Consider the following 24088-nt stretch of genomic DNA (forward strand, 5'->3'; position numbering starts at 1 on the left):
TTAACATACTAAGTCAATTTTTCCAAATTATTATAACTCACATTCTGTCCAAGTGGAAATGGCTAATAGATCAGTTACTGCAGAGTACCATAAGGTACTATTCCATTTTCTTCTGTTGTTCTGTTTCTTTAGGTTCAGTAATAATGTTTATTTTTCGTAATTCTTGAATGATCTTCCAAGTGCAGGATTCTTGGGTAGGTTGGAAAGAGGTATGGTCAGAGAGATGGAAAATTACACTTCAGTGCAAATGATCCAGTGGTCCAAGCCAATATAAACAAGTCAAAACATGTTGTCAACAACTCATTCCATACAAAAATTAATATAAATACAAATAATATTATAATTAATAATATAACATTACTTATTTCAATAAAAATATATTTTCCAGCAAATCAATTAGCAGAAATAGGTCAGTAGGTGTTAAAACGTGTTTGGGACTAGCTACTCAGGAAAAAGTGGACAAAAGTAGTTTTCTGTCAAAACTCTGAAAAAGTTTTGAATAGCAGTGTTTATAAAATAACATCTTATTACCAAACAAAGCTATCCGTGGTCTTATATGTTGGAATCACTTCACAGATCATCATAATTAATTAATCTGCAAATTATTTAAGTCATACAGGACTTCAATGAGTTATTGACAGTGTATATAATTCATAATTTTATTAATAGATTTATGAAATTTCTCTGTCCTTCTGCTAGATGTTGCAGATACAGTCAGTAGAAAAAATGGAGCCAAGCACAGCACAGATCCAAGAGAGAGCGAACAGGTAGTGGGAGATTTTCCACTTTGGACTATGTCTTTAGGATACACTCTCTCCCTAACTGTGTTTGTTAGTTTCCAGAACATGCTGAAAAATCTGCATACTCTCCAAGATGAATGAGAAAACTGTTATAAAGTATGGCAGATGAGAAAATCTGGGGTCCCAGGTTTGATTCCTGTAATTTCACATATGCCTGCTGTCACCATGACTTTGCTGTGTTTATCTGTGGGCACTGAGGCGTGCTTATTTAGAGAAGTTTTCTTCAAACTTCAATTTAAAATACTCCAATAGAGACAAAGATAGTCTAAAACCAGCAGATTTTGAAAATGTCATATCTAATCCGTGCTTTTAAGCACAAAAATCAATACAGCCTCAGTTATAAAACACTAAGGTGTTGTGGTGATAATTTTGCTCATTCTGAGACCCACAGACATTTTCAGCTGTATTATTAAGATGCACTCAAGATACACTGTTTTGCACATGCAAGTATTCATATATGTAGCATCAAAATTCATTCAAGTTAATTTATACATTGCAATTTGCTTCTCAAAGGCTTTTTTTTTTTTACTGGGGTAAAAAAATTTACAGCACTCAAAAAATGGAAGAAACTGGGACACAATTCCTTTTTCACGACAGGAAAATGCCAGGCCCATATCATATCCCTGGATATTTAAGCATTGTCCTGCTATGATCACAAGGAGTAAATTACCTAGAAAAAGAGGAGCACTCACTACCTAGCAGGAACTGTCTCCCCTGAGGCTTGAGCCACCAAAATACTCATAAGGCCACTGATTACAGCAGAACAGCTCACTTGCTTTGAGCTAAACACTGTGTTTAACGGATTGAAGCCTTGATTAATAAATGGAGCTAATAACAGAGTATGAAATTAGTTTGAAAATCTTCCTGATTTTGACAGGACTCTGTGCACAATGGTTCACAGACATTTCTGCCTCTTTTACAGGTCACTGTTTATTCTGTGGTTTTTTTTGTTTTGTTTTGTCTTGTTTTGTTTTTTGTTTTTGTTTGTTTGCTTGTTGTTTGTTTTTGTTTGTTTGTTTGTTTTTTAAATAAAGAGAAAATACTAAGTTTTGATTGACTCTCATTATCTAACAGAAATTCTGTGTTTATAAGCACATAAAGAAAAGGGCAGATTTTGCTCCAAAGAAGTCAAGACACTATGGCAAATATAAATATATCAGCTGCACCTCAGTATTTCTTTTCAGTGGTGCCTACTAATGGAGTACAAATTCACATTCTATTTATATACTTGCTTAGTTGTCTTCATATACAGTGAGTACATATGCACACGATGTAATCGTGACTAATATTTAATAATAATGTTGTATTTAGCTATTAGACAATTTCAGAGTAGCATTTATATATATATACATGTTATATATAAGACCTGTTTTTGCTTGCAGCTCCCAATCTGTTCTCCCCATGTTAATTTTCCAAATTCTGTTGTATGTACACTTGATATATACATGTGATGCATTATTACCCTAAAATATACCACTTATTAATAGTGGATGAGCTCTAGCAGTGAGATTAAAATAAAATCTATCTACATTTTGATGTCTGTTACTACTGTAATCCCCCTTGAGATTAGATTCTCATATCTCATATCTCTCTGTTTAGCACAGATCTGAAGAACATGATGGAAAGAAGAACATCAGTTGCTACTGGGACCAGAGAACTCCACCTGCACCAGAGAATTAAGGTTTAGACAGAAGGTGCTTAAGAAGAAAAAATATCTGAACTTAGCTTTATTTATTTAGTTTATTTAATATAATTATTTAATTAACCATGAAGTAACAACAATTACTTTGTACATATCCCAAAGTTAAGTGCAATAGCCAACAGTTAGTCAAACTAGACTAAAAATCTTTCTTGTGGTAACTAAAATGTTACTCCAACACTGGCTTTTGAGCTAATACATTTTGAAGAATGTTATGTTACAACCTTGTGGTAAGCACCTTTATTTCTTGCAGAGAAAACTGGCAAATGCACCTATACAGACTCTCTATTTCATTTTCAGAGACTAGAATATGTTGCTAAGTCTTTTGTTGCTTATTGAGGTACACTGAAGAACCACATTTTTTCTATTTTTTAGTGACTGTTACTCTGAAAGTTTAAAGTTGGCTTTTCTATTTTAGGGTTCTGCTAAACAGAAAACAAACAAATAAACAAACAAACAAACAAAAAAACTATTCTATTTGTAGTTTTGTGTTTAATAATAGGTCAAAGCCTCTAGGGTTTCACACTTGAATAAGTTACATCCCGGGGAATCCTGTGTACTGAGAAAGCCAGATTAATTAACATAATCAAACATGTCTCAGTAAAACCAGGATCTAAAACTACAGTGATGTCATATCCCATTATAACACCCTCTTAAAATGCTGGGATGTACAAACTGCAAATACAAATGTGGTAAAGACTACATACATGAGATTTTATTCCTTACCATTATGCTATGTGGTTTTCAGTGCTGCCAGGTTGGAAGCTGATACAGTGTTTGTAAAGTCAGTGTATTGCTTTCATAAGCACTTAGATACCTTTAAATTTGTAGTTGAATATATCATGACAAGACATTTTGATTTTATAGATTCATGTTTTAAAACTTGAACCATCATTTGGGTTGAACTTCTGAATCGCAAGGCTCATTAAATATTACCCAGTGGCTTCTGGATCAAACCCAGAACTTATGGTTGACCTAGATTAAAAGACTTTAAATGGTGACCAGTTCTCCTTCCTTTTTAGTTGTCTCAATCCTTTCATTGCTCCAAGGTAGTATTAAAATAATAATAATAATCTGAATTCATCTTGTATCAGGTTCCAGCCTTGCTAACTTTTTTCATTTAAAGAATTACCTTCACCTCACAATCTTTTTCCATCATGTAGGTGTATAAAGATGTTTCTAAATATTTCTGGCTTTAACAGGATAAGCTGCTTTAATCTTACTTGATAAATATATTGCAAACTGTAATGTTCTTTTAGCTCTTTTCAGAAAACTTTCAAATTTGTCAGCAGCCTCCTTACAGAATAATTATTTAAATATATCAAATCTTAACATGTTCCAGGAATGGGCACACTAAAATGATCATAATAATTTCTGATGACTAGTGCTACTATTACTTTGTCTTAATATTCCACAAGGACTCCATCACACCAAAAAAAGTACATTCTGTAATCCTTCAGTCTATATCTGCACATTGGCTTCTCAATATGATTACTGTTGAGTAGCTGCATGATCTTGCATTCAGTTGAATAAATTGCATGTTATTAAAGTGAGAGATTCTACAAAGCTGCCCTGTGTTTATGTCTTGCTAACTGCAAATACACAAAGTTTTTCAAGTATTCCCATCTCTGGGGGAAATAAAAATAAAAATAAACAGCAACAACAACACAAGCCTACTGGTATGGTCCACATCAGGATCATTTCTATCCAGCAACCTTAAAACATCTCTGACTTCCAGACTATCCTTTCTGAATATATCTTAAGCTTATAAATATAAATGATTTACTTCTAAATGTACCTAAGTACAGAGAAAGAATAGTTATATGTCTTGCTGTCTGTAAGGAGAACTAGAGATCATCATAAACTAACACATTTTGGTGAAAACTTTTCATTTTGACATACTAGTGTTTGCCATTTGTAAGGACCATATTTTGATTAACTTCTAGTACTACCAAACATAAATTACACAACACATATAGTATATACATACATACTAGCTATCATGTTATGAACTAAGAGCAATATCTTACAATGTTTTATCCAGGTATATAAGGTATATATATATATAATCCAGGTATATAAGGTGTATATATATATAATGATATATACCTAACAGAAGTATCAAGAGATACCATAAAAGTCTTCTAAATAATGGACGTAGCCATTTTTTCAGTTTTACCTACTGTTAAGTAGGTAAATTTTCCAGTAGTAATATGGCAAGAATAAAGAGTTGGTAATTAAAACAATAGTGAGTTAAAATACTTAAAGCAATTAGAGAATATTTTATCAAAGCTTGCGATTAAGTACTAAGTACACTTCTATGCTTCTAATCTCATTAAAGTCAATAGCATGTGCTTTGTTGAACTGGAACTCTCATGGAGAACTGTTTGAATTCATACAGAAGAGAGTACTTTAGTATTCAGCATTACTAATGTCATAATTTTCAAAAGCTTGAAGACAATATTTGTATTTATCAGAACAAAATGATTCAACAGAGTAGTTGTTATGTAAAGCACAAGCAAGTGTATGTTTTTTTTCCCACAGAGATTTCAGGAAGTTTGAACTCAGCATATCCAAAGTAAAGCCTATATTTATAATTAAGAGAACTGTTCTTGTTGGTGAACTGGAGAATCCATGCTGGTGGTACTAACTACTAGCATTGTAAGAAAATCTCATGCTTTAGTTCAAATGATTGAAATGCAAGACCAAATCACTGTTGAAGTACACAATACACAAACGGTGCCTTCAGAAGCAGCCCCACTAAATGCTTATTTTAAGGAGAAAGACAAGAATCAACAGTTCTGAACATACAAAGGAAGTACTCTATGCTAATTCAGTAGAGTATGTGCTTTGACAGACCGTCCTTGAGCAAATAGAGGCATTCTTAGGTTTATTCCCTACTGTGTTTTCAGTTAAAGGTTTGAACAGGTTCTTTTCATGGTTATTTTTGTCTTCCCAGGTGAGGGTAAGAACAAGAACAAAAAGATAAAATTTTTTGCAAAATGGACAGAGAAACTTAAGAGTACTGAATGCAAAGAGTATGGAATCATTACTTAAAAAAAAGCTCAGGGAACAGAGGAAATAGATTAGTGATGTTCTAGAATATTCTTTAGCCATATGCTTGGTAGGTATCAAGAAAGAAAGCGAAACTGGATCTAAAAGGAGGTAGGAGTTATTATTTAGTGATGCCTGCTGGAACAACCTTGAAGAAGAGACTTGAAAAATAATGATATTGGGAAAATAGAAAACATAAATTAAGAACACAGATGAAAGGCTACATGTGGGATTTTTATGAAGGGAAAAAAAAAAAAAAAAAAAAAAGACAGTATTCCAGGAGGTGTAGCTTGCGATTCCCTATTTCTAACACACACTCTGTTCTTAGAAATAAAGAAAAAAATCTCAACCACCTGTTTCTTATTCTTTATTTCATCTCCTCTACACGGTGATCTTTTTTTAGATATATATTCTGTGTTAAAAAATTGTTCTACACTTCACCCTGTCTTTCCATCTTCTGAAATGAGTTTATTGTACTTCTAGCTTGTACTTCTGTCAAATTTCAGTTTATTTTATTCCGCTTCTTCTTCTTGATGAACTTTAGTTTTTGTTTGTTTGTTTTTCCCCACATTATCTCCCTCATTCTTCAGCCCCTGAGCTTTCTGTGGCTTTTTAATAGTTTAAGTAAGACTCTGGCCTGAGATAGTAATATGGTCACCCATGAATCTGTGCAAGTAATGGGGCTGCAGAAGGACTTCAGCTGCTGTCTAATACCAATCAGTGACTACAGGAAAAAGCAAGCCAGTGTATTATACTTAGGGAGGAGGATATGCCCAGGTAGATACATTTCACATATGCAGAGAGCCTCCCTAAACTGCTCCCAGATTTCTCCTTCCATTGATTCTCCCAGACAGGCTGTTCAAAGGCTCCTCATTAAAAAACATTGTCTTTTAGGCTCAGAGAGAGTGTTCCCACTCCACAGTCTCAGGCATATTTTCCTCATCTGTCCCAGTTCAGATATAACCCTTCTTCACACATCTTTCATCTTCTTTTCTGGACAGACAGCTTTTCTCACACAGAATTTCTCAGTACCAGCTCATAAATCCTTACCCTTTTCTAACACAAGCACCTCCTGACTTCAGCGAACTTTTCTTTTGGGTTTCTCTAACAATAACTGTAACCACCTCACTTTCCTCCTGTCACCTATACTTGTAAACTTACTCATGCTACGGTCCTCCCCCTTTTTTCCCCAGGATTAACTTTCCTGTCCCCCTCTTGCAATGTTCTTTCCACCATTTCCTCCCAGATCCCTTCCACTCTCCTCCCCAGTGGGATGTTCAGACTTTCTCGGTTTAGGTGTGCCTGTTGGTCTGTTTTGTATTACTAGATCAACTGCCTTTTCTAACGTAACAAGTAGAATAGAACAGGAGGATACTATTCCTGCGTCCATCGGCATAGTACTTGCAAAAAGAGACTGAAACAGAGATCCTTCGCCCCCTCCCTTTCCTCAGAAGACGCACGCCACCACCCAGCCCAACAGCTCACCCCCCGAACTCCCCGACCCCTCCAGAGACCCCCACCCCTTTGGATTCCCCCCGGCTTCCCCTCCCGCGGTGGGGCCATCTCTCCCGGCGGGGGCAGCCCCCTGCCCGCCGCCATTCCCCCCTGCTCCCGCTGCCGAGAGCTGCGTCGCGCTGCGGGGAAGGGGCGAGGGCCGCCCCCCGCCATGCCCTCCGTGCCCGCCCCCCCGCCGCCACCACCACCACCACCACCACCACCGCCTCCACCGCCGCCGCCGCAGGATCCGCGGCGCACCCCGCGTCCGGGATGCGGCCGGCGGCGGGGAACCGCCTGCTGGCAGGAGCCGGGGGCAGGCGGGCGGGGAGGTGGGCTCCGGCCGCCGCCCGCCGCCGCGGCGGGGATTAGGCTCCGTCCCTCCCGGCTGCCATGAGGGGCGGCGGGGCCGAGGCGGCGGGGCCCGGCGGGCGGTAGGCGGGCGGCGGGCGCGGAGCCGCTGGAGCTCTCCGGGGTGCTGAGTCGATGCCGAGCGCCTTCTCCGGCAGCATGGGCCGGGCGCGGTACCTCCGCCCGGCCGTCTCGGGGTTTTACCTGTGGGAAGCCGCGGTTCTGCTCAGGTGAGGTGGTTTTCCGAGGGCAGGGCGCCGTGCCTGCCCGCCGTCCGTTCTCCTCGCGTGGGGAATGAGCCGCCGCGGTCGCTGCCGTCCCTCGGCAGCAGGGCTCTGGGCACGGACACCGCACGCGTGGGGTCCGCGCCTCGCGAATGACTTCGTAACGCTGCATCGCCTTGAATTTGGGGTCGCGTTCGCGGAATGGGGGGCTAGGTGGTGCCTGTTCACAGGTCCCTCTTTGATCTGGGAATGTTATCACTGTTTTTAGCAGGAAACGTGACATTAAGGATTCCAAAAATTCTTCAGGTGCAAAATGGTCATGTGTAAAAGTTACAGAAGATAATCTGAGTTAGCAATATATATATCTCATTTTTTTTTTCTACCATTTCTTTTCAGTAAAAAGACATTCAGGGATTGCATTAGGTCAGAAAAGTCCTATAGAGAAATAGAAGAAATGATAGCTGAGCGAACAGACAAGTGGTCTACAGAATTTCCCTCAGGAGGGAAAGTGCCTGCTCTACAGTCTAGGATGTGTATTATAAAAGATAGGAATATATCCATAAATTATGACTTGAGCAGAAGACTGAAGTGACTGAAGTTCATAAGGTTGTGTTTTGTTGTTGTTGTTTTGTTTTGTTTTGTTTTGTTTTTTTACTTTCTGCCCACTCTTTTTTTCTAGCTAAACTAATATTATGATAGCAATGCAAGCATTCTTTTCATACACAGTTCTGGAAGTGTGGTGGTAACAGGCTACAATAAATTCAAGTCATCCATTACTCTAATGGTGAGGGGAAAGCTTAAAGAAGAAAAAGGAGACATGCAAAAAAGCAGCCTTCAGTGTCATCACATATTCACTGCTGATGCAGAGTTATCCATGTTTGTTAGCAACAAATATTGTAGCCCTGGATCACAATAAATAGATAAAGTCATATATTAAAACGCTGTCAGACTATTTTTAAGCAGCACATAGCTACCTGGCAAAAGTAAAAAAGGAAACTTAAATTTTAAAAGGGTTCTCCAGAGAGAATTTGGCAGTTATACTTGTAAGGGATTTATAATTACAAATTTAAATTTGGTATGTAGTGCTCCACAGTGATGGCACACCTCACAGGTGCTCACAGGTTCAAAGCAAATCTTTTCTTTCTTTTTGAAGTTAGATTAATGATCTGTTTTGTATCTACATGTGTAATGTAAATAGTTTCTAACGTGTTTTTATTGTAATTGTGCCAAAAGATAGAGATTTTAAGAAACTGGGTCACATGGTATGAGATTAATCGACTTCGGGTGGAAAGAGTAAATGCATGTATATAACAGTTTAAATCCTCCAATTGCACCAAATACTTTATGTTAAGTGTAGATGACCAAACCCTTGTGTAGTGTAGGCAAGACGAGCAATAATGTGATATTATAACTTTATTTTAATGTACTTATAGCACATATTTCTCTTTGGTGTATTATTAAATTCCCATCCTACTGTTGAATGGTTAATCCTTAATCCTAACAATCCTTAATTGTTTGGTTAATAATAAAAGTGTTTTTTTTGGTTGTTTGTTTTTGTTTTTTTTTTTTTTGTTTTTTTCCCCAAGGGAAAAGAAAGGTGTAAAAGTAAGTTTTAGAAGGTTTACAGGTATTTCACATCAGATAATTCTGGACTAACATTTGTTTCAAAATGTATACAAGCATCTTATTTTGCATAAATTCAAATTTTGTTCAACGTTCATAAAACCTGTTGTACTATGATAACCTGCTGCTCTTCAATTATCATTTTCTCATAATGACCACGGTTACTCTGCACAAAGATGTAGATCTTTGTATAGTGTCTGAGAAAGACCTCAGAAAGCTGCTCGGAATATATCACAATATAGAGACTGCTGGTGGTCTGAGGTCTAGTGATACAACCTAAGAAAGCTGAGTCAGTTCATGGAGACCCATAGGAGTATCTTCCATGCCCAAGACAGCTTGTTTTAAAATGGAAAAAGTGTACCCCAAAAAAAAAAAAAAGCATTAAACATTAAAACCTGCAGAATTCCCAAGCTTCTTGGAGCCATTAATTCCAGTTCTCTTCCAGCTTAAGCCTTGTGATTTACATCAGAGCAAAGGGGACAGGGAACAGTAGGACACTGATTCCACTCCCTGTAAGACACAAGCTCCCAACCTTAGCACCTATTTAATATCCTCAGTGAAAAGATGAACATGCCAGGAATTTCTAGAAACAACCTGGTCTTAAGTTTTTAACTTGTTCAAACACTGTGGAAAAAAAGTAATGTATCTTCTCTTATGCTGTGCAATATTGAAACTTCCCTGCCCTTCATTAACAAGCACTCAAAGCTGTGTAAGAAGACTGATAAAACCTTAGAGGAAAAACTTTCAATTCTTGTCCAACAGCCATGAGGCTGACTAAAGTGATTGTCTAAATGCTATGCCTGTGAGCATAAACAAGTATAGTTGTTTAGTTTTATTTTCAGTATAGGTCAAATGAAAACAAAAAGGTTTCTTATCAATATAGGTTGCAAAATTAAGGGCATTCTATTTAGTGAGCAAGGTCTCTGGTTTTACATGCTTCACAAAAGAAAACTGCAATTGATTTTCCTTTTTTTGAAATAATTAATTTTCATCCCATATTTAAAGACTTTTCAAATTGAAATGACTGAAACAAAATGCATATTGGCCATTGTAGGATCTAGTTATTAATTTGATTTCTGAAAGACATTGAAGAAAAAACATCACTAATAGTATTTCATAATATTGTCTTAGATTAATAACATACTTACTGATAATACAATAATATATTTTACACAGGAAAAACAAGCGTTTAAGCAGATAGTTGTCCATTATGTTTTCAGTGTTGTATTTGAGAACTGGGAGAACTTGTTGTATTGAGAACTGGTCATCAGACCTCAAATTAAAAAATATTATATATTAATGACTGCCACGTCATGCACAGTGCTATGTTAAGAAGTGGGGTAAAAGCTGAGGGGGGGAGGAAATGAGCCTGAAAAATAACTAATTCACTACCAAACAAGAAAAATAAACATTTCTAAGCTAGAGTTTGACATCATCATTATCTTTAAGACAGAATATTCCTCTGATTTTTCATTAAAGTAATATGCTGGTAACATAAATTCCCCTCTGTTTGCTTGGATTCCAAGAGGTCATGCCAAAAGCAAGATCATGTTTGTAGAGTCACAGAAGGATAGTATTTGTGAATCATTTATGATAATGATCATATTTGTGAGTCAAACAGTTTTATGACAGCTCTCAAACTTGCATGGGCACCAGCACAGCTCTCTTAGAATTACTTTGTCAGGGATTTGCCAGAGAATTTGCTTTCTACTTAAAGAGAATAGTGTATGCATTTTGTTATATAGACCTATGTTTGGGGAAAGCACATAGGAAAGGTAGGTAGCACTATGGAAATACAGAATAGATTGTCTTTTTAGGATATTTTTTAGGTAACTATGTTAGCAGAGACCAAGAATCATCCTATAATTAAGTTATTGCCTCTTTCCTTGTTCTGTTCACTGCCCCATTGACCTTATATTGGAAAAAACAGAGACAGCTAATTGTACTTAGAAGCCATATTCTTGTGGGGGGAAAAAAAAATCTAATTCTCTAACTTTGGGGCATGTCTGAGCTCACAGTTAACTGATTTTGAAATTATTCTTGTATTGCATTAGAAATTGATTTCAGATGAGTAGATTTAAGATGCAAAAGTCAATTTCTTTTAAGCCAGCATTAGTTCCTCTGATACAAGTAAAGAAAGAGAAAGAAACAACAGCTAAAAATCATTAAATTTGTGTTGTCATAACAAACATCTTCGAAAATAAAGTTTTTCAGATGTTCTGATGAGACTACAGCAGCGTATTAAGATGTTAAGAGTTATACCTACAATACTATTCAAGAAATAAAAGTCTTTGCTAAAATCAGGATGTCAATAAAATAGTGGGTAAACGAAAATGTAGTAATTCAAGCTGAGGGCACTGAGGCACAATATTTTCCTTAGCAGCCCTGACTCAATTTGAAAAGTTTCAGTGGGATAAATCAGTAAACAGACTCCAGATCCTAATGAAAAAGACCTGATATGTGTCAGGGAGCAGCAAGAGAAAGGGAAAGTGATCTGGGAATTCAGACTCACAGGAAGGCAGGCAGGAGTAGAATTCTACTAACAAGGCTTGCAGTCCCACAGAACCTAGAACTAGAACAGAGTAGATCCTGTCCACAAAACAGTTCAGATTGCTGAGCCAAGTCCATAATAATGTGGTAGGTTTGAGGTCAAGGCAGAAAGTCAGGTCAGTAGATCAGGTTCAGGACCAGAATTAGGAAGGTACAAGGCCGGGTACAGGTGCACTCGCACTGTAGCTCAAGCAGAGACAACAGCTACGCTCCAGCATTCCTGATGGGGAAAAAAGGAAAAGGCAAAAAGAAAAAAAAAAAAAAGAAAATAATAATAAAAAAAAAAAGAAATAGGAAAAGAAAAAAAAAGAGAGAGAAAGGAAAAGGAAAAGGAAAAGAAGAAAGAAGAGGAGAAGGAGAAGGAGAAGGAGAAGGAGAAGGAGAAGGAGGAGAAGGAGAAGGAGAAGGAGAAGGAGAAGGAGAAGGAGAAGGAGAAGGAGAAGGAGAAGGAGAAGGAGAAGGAGAAGGAGAAGGAGAAGGAGAAGGAGGAGAGAAATAAACAGCTTCTGAGAGAAGGGGGTGAACCCCTGCAGAGATTTTGCACAGCTTTTGTCAAACAGCTCTGCTTCAAAGCTGGGCTGCTGCACTATTAGAGCTGGCACTGAGCCCAGCCAGGCCCCTGGGATCAAGGAAATGTGCTCAGGGCCCTTATAAAATGTCAGGAGAAGAACACTGGGGTTCCCTTGAAGGATGTACCCATAAGCAGGCACTGTACTTTCCAAAAACTTGGACCAAAAAAAAAGGGCTTTTTTGGGGGAGCAAGACTATAGAAATCAAATTCTCTCATATTTCAAATATACCGGTGAAAACACCGAAATCTCTTTGAACCAAATATGAGTTTTATTACTAGTATGAATTTGATCAGCAGTTTTACTATCTATTCTTTATTTCTATAAGAAAACAATTATTTTCCTAAATGACTACCATGTTTATAACATTGAGAAAGAAATATGCGCAGAGCTTTGAGTTATAATACAGTAAGCTGTAAGAAAATAAAACTGAATAACAAAGCAGTTTCAATTAAGAACATGAGTCTTTCCATTCTCATTGTACTAGTGACATTTTCTTACTTTTCAGCCTCTCCTAGTTCATTGCTAGCCAAATGATGCTAACAACAACTGAAAGACAGAAATATTTTGAGATGAGTGTTGTACTTCTGTATGATGAAAAATGTAATAGCTCCTCCATCAGATTAGTCTTGTCCAGCTATCCTAGTGTGACAATTAGAGAAAATGAAAAATTTTATAAGATTAGAGCTTCTTATTTTAACAGATTTAGAATACAAGCTTCAAATGACCTTACTGAGTATTATGTAATAATACCTATAGGGAATGATTCCAGTAAATCAGATTTTCTCAAGTAACGAGCAATGAAGAGCCCTTCTGTGTGGTATTGTATCTTCTTTTTTATTGCTTTTCCTACAGATCTTTATGATGTTTATTGGAAGAATCAGTAAAAACAGACAGAAACTAAAAAGAAGTCGTTTTACTGTCACTGATATATAGGCATTGTGAACAGATTGAGTAAAAGGCACCTTCTTGAGGACAAGTATCAGCCTACAGCAGAAAGGGATCATCTCAAGAAGCATGAAAAGACACAGCCAGAAACTGTGTAACAGGAATGCAGGACCAAAGCATAAGAATGAGAAGAGCATCAGGAAGAAGAGTCCGTACAATAATATAAAGAGAAAAGAAGGCAAAAATATTTGAGACTGTACTTTTTTTTCCCCAGCAGTGATTATATCCTATTACTCTGTGTGGCTTCAGAAGCATTAGGATCCTTCCTGACTGATGTCTTCAGGTGCTGTGTCAATATAAATGTTAAATAGTGATAGTAGAAAGAAGGAAGGAAAAAAGTACAAAAATAGCATGTGGTTATTAAAGAATAAAAGGATATATTTTGTTGTTACTCTTCCAGTCAGCTCTCTCATAAGTTGCTCCAACATTATTCAAGAGCAATACCTGGTCCACTTCAATGGACTTTCTACGTAATGAACACTTCCTACATAATTTTTCTGCACCACATAGTATCCTGTTCTTCCTCTATCCCTACAATGGATGTACAAAATGAGCGGGGACAGAGAGGGTCAGAGTTATTTCCAAGAAGGAACTTCCCTAAAGAGGATCAGTCCATTTCACTATTGTCATTATTGAAGTCTGTATTTGGTGACATAAATTAACTAAATGCTAAGAGAACGTAAGGAAAACAGTTTGAGACCACAGAAAATGTAGAAAAGTTGAAGACCCCAAAAACTGATTGGACGCATTGTAAAATTAATTTAGCGAAACAATTGAGTAGAAAGCAAACACAAGAATACTAAATTTTCCTAAACTGTGGGGCTGTTAGTTGCTATTAACCTGGTTTTTGCAGCTTAAACAGGTTTAGGAAGAGTATCATAAGCAAAAAGAATATAGCTGTGACAAGATGTGACATTTAGAAAAGCAAACTTTTTTTTTTTTTTTTTAACTCCTCCTGTTTAAGAATTAAAGCTGCAGGTTACCTATATAACCTACTGTTTTAGGATTTTGCCCTTTGTTGCACCCCATCTTTGATATAAAAAATATATTGGAATATGCTACTCACTTCATTATTGTCCAAGCCTTCACGTACTATGTACAGTTTGCATAAGACTCCACCACATCTAGAACTTACCTCCAGTTTCATATAAAATATAATTTTGTCTCTTCCAGAATTTTGAAAGGTAAAATATAAGCTTAATGTAAACCTAAATAGCATCTCTGAGAATCCACAGGTACCAGAACATACAATTTCCAAGACGACTTTCTAAGAAATAGACAAATCACAAATTTGTATAATTTTTACCACAACTAACTTCAACTAACTTTAATTACATGACTAACCACCAACTCACTATAGTTATACAAGCATGGTTCTTCAGAATGTTTTAAAAAAATTATTATTACTTTATATCTTAGTGGGTGACTGCAGAGCCTGCAGACTCTTTTGTAAAAAGTTAGTTTATAATATAAACTAAAAGTGGGCCTTGATTATTAAAAACATCCTTAGATTTTGTCCCATTAAGTCTTTTAATTTCATAAAGTTTTAAAAATGCACTTAGACATTAACAGATTTTAAAATCTGTTAGATTCAAAATGCAAAGAGAGTCTATGCTCTGCGCTTATGTAGGCTGAGACATATTCAGCTGCAGGGACCAACTAAACTTCCAGTTTTGTTAGCAACATATCTGCTGGCTAAGGGTGTCCTACTAGATAAGTAAAAATAAATGTCACAAAGTGGTAACTTGCCAGTGATAGTAGGTTGTTGTTTTTAAAAAAAATTTTGAGGGCAAAAATAAAAATTATGAAATCAATTTTGACTTACTGTGTTTCTTTGAAGCAAAACTATTTTAATTGCCTTATACGAAAGAAAGAAAAAAAAAAAATTGTTTTGTGAGCGCTCCTTATCTAGCTATATGAAGAGATACTTATACAAAGCAAATCTCTATATAACATATGCTATATACAACATATACAAAATATGTAACATATAATAGCTCTATAACTTCAGATCCTAGAAAGACTGCCCATAAAAAATCTCATCCTAATCCACCAGTATTGCATGAGAATATGCTGGCATCATGTAAAGCCACAGAGCCAACATGAAAGCTGTCTGCCAACCTTCTAATCACCGAATACTAACTTAAGGAAGTTGGCTAGGACACTGTAATAGTGTCCCAAGTCTTAGTGCTACCCTCAGTGTATTAGCCCAACAGGGTAGTCTTTGGGCTGCATCGCTGTGTTAGCCCATTGCACAGTTTTTACAAGAACAGGGTGAGCAGTGGTTCACCTCAACAGTAGTCATGTAAAGTAAAGCACAGACTTTGCACAACTAAATTATTAGTAACAGCAGTATTCTAAGATATATGTTAATTCTGTGTCTAAGTATTTATATAATGCCTCCATGAAGAGATGTGGTTCTGAGCAATGTTTTCCCTGGTGCTATCAGGTCAGATCCATTACCTCTGTTCGGCAATATTAGAACTAACATCAAAGTAAGCAAATTTCAGCATCCCATCTGGATTACATCCCATAAAACATAAAAGACTTAAAAGACTTTTTTTTCTTTTTTTTTTTTTTTTTTTGGGGGGGGGAGGAGGAACAGAGGATGGGGTGAAGTCTATAATGTTTTGGTTTTTTTTTTCATTGCTTCACCTGGAAGAGAGAATGCTTTATGTTTTGTTTTGTTTTGTTTTGTTTTGTTTTGTTTTGTTTTGTTTTTAAGTGCATATTGATCAGAAGTTAATAGTGAAAAAAAATGCAAGAGTTAAAATAAAATTTACTCTCTTCTGTTTTCCTTCAGCTCTTACACACTGAAGATAGGATTCTCAGTTGTTTTGAACATGATATTACAATTTTTACTACACAAAATGAATATGAAATGCACCCACTTGAGACAGTAATATATGATTACAAAAGGTACAGTACAACAGAGAACTGGAATTAAAGGAGCTATTTATACCCAGTTTCTCAATATATGGGTTAAAATTTTACCTTTAAAACATGTCCCAAAAATTCTATCACTGTGCAAATGTACTCTAAAAAAACACCTCTGTTTTCAATTATTTTTGCTGTTCCTGCACAGAGGTGGATGCAAGGGTACTCAAATTTTCATCTATAATCACCATGAACACAAATGTATTTGTTTGGATTCTCTAAGTAATGGCCTTTTTCATCCTTTTCAACAGTGGTTATTCTTTCAAGAGATGAAGTGTCTTGCACATAATAAATACCAGAGCATATCTGGTCATTATTTTATCTTTATCCAGAATATTTCAATTTGTTTACATGAAGCTTAGACAACTGACATGACAATAAAGGGGTGCTGGATACATGGCATAAACAATACTAGTATAGCAAAGACAAATCATGTATGTAAGGGGAATTTAAAACACTACTTTCTGTGTAAGAGAATGTATGTATGTGTAGTAGACCAGGAAAATTTTGGTGAAAACATGAAAGGTTAGTAGCACTGTTTTTTAACCTTCACATTATTTTCTCTGACTTATTCAGTAAGGAATATGCTTCAGTACATCCATTAGAAACACTGGATTCTGTCATTACATGGCATGAATGCTGCCACTCTCAGCATCACCCTGAAGCTCAACTCTGTTGTTGCCTTAAAGAAAGTCTTACATTTACTCATTATAGTGCTGATCTGGACAGAATTAACAAAAGGGGAAAAAATTACTTAATTCATATATCTCTGCGGTGGTTTTACCGTGCTAGGCAGCTGAACACCACAACTGCTCTCTCACTCCCCCTCCTTAGATGAGGAGGGGAAGAAGTAAAGGAAAGAACAACTCACAGGTTGAGATAAGGATGATTTAATTAAAGGAAAAAAAATAATTATTAAGGAAAGATTATTATTAATTAAACAATTTAACTAAACAATTTAACTAAACAATTAACAATTTAACTAAAGGGAAAAAAAAAGGGAAAGGAAAGGGGAAAACGGAGGGGGAAAGGGAAAACTAAACAAAACAAGTAAAGGCTATGTGGAAGTGCAGAGGAAAGAAATTACTCTCTACTTCCCACAAATGAGCGATGCTTGACCACGTCCTTGAAGCAGGGCCTCTACGCACGTAGCCAGTGTTCGGGAGGAGGACAGACATTTTCACTACGAGAGCCCACCCCTCTCCTCTTCTTCCTTTTTCCACCTTTTATTGCTGAGTGTGACATCATATGGTATGGAATATCCCTTTAGTTGGTTTAGGTCAGCTGCCCTGGTGATGTTTCTTTTCTCACATTTTTGCCCACCCCCTAGGAGGGTTAGATAGAGTCCTGATGCTGTGCCAGCACTGCTCAGCAGCAGACACAACACTGGTGTGATACCACTGCTGTTTTAGCTACAAGTGCAGAGCACAGCACTGTATGGGCTGCTGCAGGGAAAGTTAACATCCCAGCCAGACCCAGCACATGTAAATGTTAAATGTAAATGTAAATGTAAAATGTTAATGTAAATTTATACAGCTGGTTGAACTTCGCCATTCCTGTCTCACAGAAATTTCCAAAATTCTGAAAAGATTTTGTTGCTTTTTCAATGCATAGAAGGATTTTTAAGTTGGAAAAAAAAAAAAAAAAAAAAAAAAAAAGGAAAAAAATCTGTCAGTTCTGTGGGGGTCATATTCAGACAAGTTTTCAAAAATTAGAATCTAAAACCCCACTTTCATTTCCTATCAGCATTAGAATATTCACAGTTGCTGAGAGACTAGACAAGACACTGGACCAGATTCCACCAAGCCTGCCAGCATTTCATTAAAACCACATTGAAACAGATATGTTTCTGTAAAACACTTTGTCAAGAAATCCATATTTTTTTAGCTAGAAAAATTTTGTCTTATTTGGAAATCCTTAATCAATACCAATAACAGAGTATCTACACCATAATTAGCTGACAAAATAATAAAAAAAAATCATGAGAAGTGTTTCAGGAAAGATCTTTATACAGCACTGAGTTCTATTTATTGATAAGTTCTGTCTTGTCTGGGCTGTAGTCATATCTGTTGAAATACTTTATGTTAAGACGAGTGTTAAGGTGAGTTTAGGCTCTGTTCAGCTTTTCTATAACAACTCTAATCTTATCAAACTTATTTTTGAAAAAAAGTCTCATCTCTTAAAGAGCCATCTGACATGCTCAGTGAAGATATAGGAAAACACTGTTGTACTGATGATACAAGCAGAGCTTCCCTAAGGCAAATGGAATAGCAACTAATTGAATTGTGCTTTATTCTTTAATGACCCTGGGGATTTAATTCAAATTCAATTTTTTTATCTAATTTTGATAAAACACAAACATTTTATTCTAAGAGTATCTCTGAAGAATTTTGTGAAAATTAAAATAGGATTGTTTGAGAAGAAACATAAAACAACCCCTGTTTTCAGCTTCAGATATGGTTATCAACTCAGGAAGATGGACTTTTAAAGTGAAACAAGGCAAAGGCGGAGCAGGGGCTTACAAAATTCTAAATAGTCATTAATTATGATTGTGATAAATATCTGTATGTTATACTGTTTATATCATGACAGCACAGCAACCCAGTGGATGCAAATTAAATTGATGGGTCAGTGCCACAGCAATAGTCAAAAATCTAAGCAGTTTGTTAGAACTAGCAAACCAGTAATATGTAGCTGTACAATCTAAAGCACAGTTTGGGTGCATTCAAAATGCAGGGTGTACCAAACAGTTGTAATTTTAGAATTCTGTTTTCAGTATTCACAGGTTGCTCCTCAATTTGGGAAGAGTTTACTATGGGAAAGAGTTTTTAGCCAGGCAAAAGTCTCATTTTACTCACTTTACTTCTCCTTTCAATTTACTGTTACCTCACTGACATCAGTTGAATTATTATTCATTATGTCAGTGAAAGACACCAGTCAGTTCCTGCACATGTTCAGTTAGTTAGAAGAAACATTCATTAATCACAAAAATAAATGCAATTGTTCAGCTCTAACATGCATTTATAGAAGAATATCTGGTGCTATATAAAATATAACATTGTGAAATTATTTTGTTTTTGGAAGCTATCCATTACTCCAATAACTTTTCCCCATTATTCAGTTAATACAAAAACTAGTGAGATAGTAATGCAAGTTCAGGCTACTATGGATTGGAGACTTACAATTTCTATATTCAGATATATTCCATCTCTTCAAAAAAGAACCAACCAACCAAATAAACAAACAAAAAGTACCAATTGGTTGAATCTTGGAAGGATCTATGTTTATTTCAAAGTTAACACTGTCATAAAATTGACTCATGCAGTGGGTCTCCAGAAGAGTCAGATATATGTCAGCATCTGCTCTTTGTGCAGATGCTTGAGTGAGCTTTTTCCCCAGAAATGGACGTTGAAATAAATTAAGAAACAGGTAGAAATTAGGACCTGAATTTAAAGCACTGATGAAAATAAGATGTACATAATATATGAAACTACTGAGGAAAAAGGTGTTTCTGGCAAAATTAGGAACAAATATTTAGATTAGAACCAGAATTCATAAAATGTCTTAAGAAAAATCACATGCCTAATGGCTGAAGTTGGCAACAATAAAACAACAAAGCAAATTAAAAAAACAAAGGAAAATTAGAGAGAGAATCTGTAGTTTATTGAATCCATTTCTTAATTAAGCTGGAAAGCCATGTCCATAGGATTATGAAGAATGCTGACAAAACTGTTTTTTTTTTTTCTTTTACTCTAGGAGTAAATGGTTTTCCAAAGAGGGTGGGGTAGAGGAAGAGGGAGAACAAGCTTTGTGTTTAAATATATATATGGAATCACAAACAAAAACAAGCATACCCAAATTTAGTCTCATCTAGACTGTAAAGACCTTTGACCTGAATGAAGATCAGGTCAGAATGACCTAAGCAGAAGACTTAAAACAAACAAACAAACAAACAAAAAACTCTAGTTTTTTTGTCTGTTAGGAAAGGATGAAGCACACTATAGCAATCCAAAGCTTTTTAAAACTATAGCATATAAAGCAAATAAGCTATAACATTATATCAATTTACTTCCATGACAAACAGGGCTGGAGGAAGACTGAGGGGCAGGAGGAATTCTCAGCTGCATTGACAAAGAGGGAAAAAATTACAGTGTAAAGGTATCAGAAACATCATTACAAAATGCTTATAACTATTGCCTAGCTCATAAAATGCATTAAAATGCAACATTACTACAGTCACTGAAACAGAAAAATTAATATTTTCCGAATTTGAAAAAAAAGAGACATTTTTAATAGTTGCATTGAAATACAGTCCCATATATTTTTATGTAGTTTTCCTTCCTAACCATGGAAATAATAAAGAATGGATAATGTTATTTTAAAATGGAAATTCATTCTTTGCTACATACAAAAATTGTTACTTTGGCTGAAAATATGTTCAATGATCTCTGATGTAACTTTACATCTCCGCACATTATATCAAAAAAATAATCTGACCTTTAGAATGTATTCAAAGTAAGAGGATAAGAGTACAGCTAGAAAAATCTAAGTGGGAGAAATCAATAGGAAAATCTAATCTGTCACAGAATATGTTTAAAGTTTTCCTGAGAGTTTTTGTTAAAAATCACCTCTTTAAAATCTTGGTGAGACAATGCTTCTGCTCCTGTTATTGGAACTGACAGTCCTTTCTCCAGCACACGAGTTGAGTTCCATGTTCCAATCTGAGCTAGTAAAATCACTATTATCTAAAACATTGCAGAATATGAAAATCTGCATTTTCATTGCATTAGGAACTGATGATTTCATGACCTACAACAAATGAACGAATTTTCATATTCAATTAGCAAGCAATACATTATTGTCAGTTTTAACAGAAATTGTAGGAAATACAATTGGAATCTCTCTTTTTTGAGTCATGTCAAATTGAATTTTCTCCTTCATTTGCAATCTTTGAGTTGAGTACATGTCACTCTCTTCCTTCATATACTCTCACCAGTGGAAACCTGCTTTTTGTTTTTCTTGGTCCCTCAGGATGAAATTCTCTCATTCACCAATAAAGCTCAAGTAGAATTATTTTAGTGATGGAATAGTAAGGAGGAATTGGAAAAAGGTGATTTCCTTGTGTGAACCTTGAACTGTAGAAGAGGATAATGTTACCTAATTCAGGTAACCAAATTTCTTTGGGTTAACAGTGTAGGTAATGTAAAGTAAGACTGAGTCTTCCAAATGATAATTTATAGCAGGAGTCTAATTCTGAGTCTTGCTTCACATCTCAGAAGAAACTCTTTTTGTGTAAGCTAGAAAGCTAGAAGGGGACAGCAGCGACAGTGGATTCTTTTAGGACTGGATCCATGCATCTGCAATCTTCAGACTCTTCTCTTAGCTTTCCAAAATGGCCCTGACTTTTTGTGAATTAATATTGTTGAAGAATGGCCTCCAATAAGAGAAGTCTACATGTCTTTTTTTTTTTTTTTTTCTGTGAGGGATTTTAATTTCCAGTAGAGTGAAGAGATTGCTTTAAAATTTTAATGCAATTTAAAATATATATATATTTGCTTTAAACATATTTATCCTCCTTCTGAGCTCCTGTTCCACAATATTTGCCTCATCTGCAAAGCTTCTGAAGTTTACATTGTTTATTGAAATCAAAAACAGTGAAATGCGTTTCTCTTCTGACACAACTATCTTAGGTTTAAACACACTACACCTCAGTAGAACAGCTGTGTCATGCTACTTGACTGAACAAATTCATTTTAATGAAAAACTAAACAAAAACTAGAAAAAGTTTAGAAAACAGCTTTATCCACAAAAATCAAACAAATTAGTATTGTTTAAGCTTTATATTGACTTTTTTTTTTTCTCTAAAATTGAACACTGTTTTTACCTTTCTGAAAGAATAGGATTTCTTATTTTTGTTCAAACAAGGAAACATTTTTAATTTTGATGGGCTTGATTCCTTCAGAGGTCATTCTTGTTAACACTTGTTGTATTTTTCTTGTTTAAAGCTGTCACATGCAGGAATATTTTCCTGTTAAAATGCCTTTTTTTTTTTTTTTGTCAGGTACATGTTGGAATAATGTGCAATTTTTACATACTATAAACTCTGACCTTTTTAGTTCTTTACCTACTTTAATGAATAGATCTTTCTATTCTAGATTGTCAGGTGATTAGGTGCAGATTATTTTAGCAGACCTTTTTAATTAAATGGTTATACTGAATAGTTTTTGTTTTAAAATTAATTAATTCTGTCACCATTACTTACAGGTACAGAATCAAGGGGTTGTCTTGAGCTAATTCACCTAAACGTTATTGGTGAAACACTGAATAAGTACTGACTCAGATTAATTTACTGAAATGCTTTTGTTGCTGTTTGTGAAATGCAGCTGAGTGCATAATAGCTGGCTGCAGTTTTTGCTTTCCTTTATGAGTGTTTAATTAACTTCCTTGAGACTCTCTTAAGAGCTTTTTAATGTAAAGTGCATTAAAAATACTCAAACATTAGCTGGAGAGAATTGACCACAGTCACAAGATTGGATTGCTCATGGGGTTTGGACACACTTGCTGTCTCAGAGAATTGTTACTGGACCACCACAATGCATTCAAAGCATAGAGCATCATATAACATCTCTGTAGTATGTATTGTAAGATGAAAAAAAAATCTACCTTATTGAATGACTAAGATGGTCTGTATTTCAGATGAAAGAAATAATTTATTATTGGATAGGAAAATCAGCAAGCCAAATATGGCAGTAAGTTGATGTTAAGATACGATCTTCAAGATAAAACATGGAAGTAGTTTAATTATGGAAGGAAGAAATTGAATGTACCATCTAAGTCAAAGGTAATTTATATCAATTGTAGTCAACATGAAGTTAGGAAGACTCTGGAGACTACCCTCAGAATAACTTGGATAAGTTAGAGGACTTCTCTAACTTGGATTTGTTAACTTTTCTCTGCTAAGTTTCTAATGGAAGGTATCATTACAGCACACAATAGGTTTTATTCATCTTTGTCATCGACATATAGCAGTAAATGGGAAGCGAATATAAACCTCTTAAAATAAAGCATATATATAAGGCACTTTCATTTTTACATTCCTTTCCTTTACCCGTGCTTTAGCAAAAATATCCACAAGTTTGGGGCAGATAGAAAAGAGATGGCTTATGAATAGGAATACAGAGATTCTTCAAAAAATACATACTTTAGAAGCTTTAAACTAGGAGACATTTTTGGAGATTGTGAAATTCCCTTTGAAGAGTTTTTCTCAGTCATTTTGTTCTGGAAGAAGGGAAGAGATGGTGAGATTTCCTCTAACAAAAGTACTTTAAATAGAAATGTCAGGAGCACTGATTCATGACCCATGTCACTCTTGTGTGCTAAATTGTCAGCTGCTAGATGAGGTCTCCTATATAAATTCTGTAGATGGTGGTGTCCTTGATGCATAGCTATGCTAACTATTTTTTAATGAGTTCTGTAAGAGTAATTATTTTAATAATTTAAAAGAATCAATAACAATGCAAACATATCCTCAGCAGGGGAGTTAGAAAGGAACTGAATCCCATCGCCTGCAATCACAGTCATACGTGTCATAACAACCTAATTCCCTTATCAAGCTCCATCTTAAAACACACAGGGCTTTTGTATCTCTGTTCAAAGTGCTAGACTATTTCTGAACTGAAGTGTTTCATTGGTTGAAAGAGTTTTAATTTACAATCTAAATTTATCCCTGGCCACTCCATATTCATTTGCTTTCATGACAATGATATTATCTACCTTAAAATTCCTTCCTCTTTGCAGTTGCACATCACAAATAGAACAGTAGCACATTTTTTCCTAGCA

The 24088-nt window shown here is 35.7% G+C and overlaps 1 protein-coding gene across 2 annotated transcripts in view; it reads left to right on the forward strand.

Moving 5' to 3' along the window:
* Window positions 1–7488: 7488 nt before the first annotated feature.
* GLRA3 (glycine receptor alpha 3) overlaps window positions 7489–24088 on the forward strand; it is an 87220-nt gene continuing 70620 nt past the window's right edge. The window contains exon 1 of one of the 2 annotated variants that reach the window (XM_040556272.1): window positions 7489–7628. In XM_040556272.1, coding sequence (XP_040412206.1) covers window positions 7534–7628 — 95 coding nt within the window. In that variant the 5' untranslated portion in view covers window positions 7489–7533. The remainder of the gene's footprint in view (window positions 7629–24088) is intronic. The other variant, XM_040556274.1, reaches the window with a different exon arrangement.

This window comes from Cygnus olor, chromosome 4 (genome assembly GCF_009769625.2).
Source record: "Cygnus olor isolate bCygOlo1 chromosome 4, bCygOlo1.pri.v2, whole genome shotgun sequence".
Taxonomy (NCBI): domain Eukaryota; kingdom Metazoa; phylum Chordata; class Aves; order Anseriformes; family Anatidae; genus Cygnus; species Cygnus olor.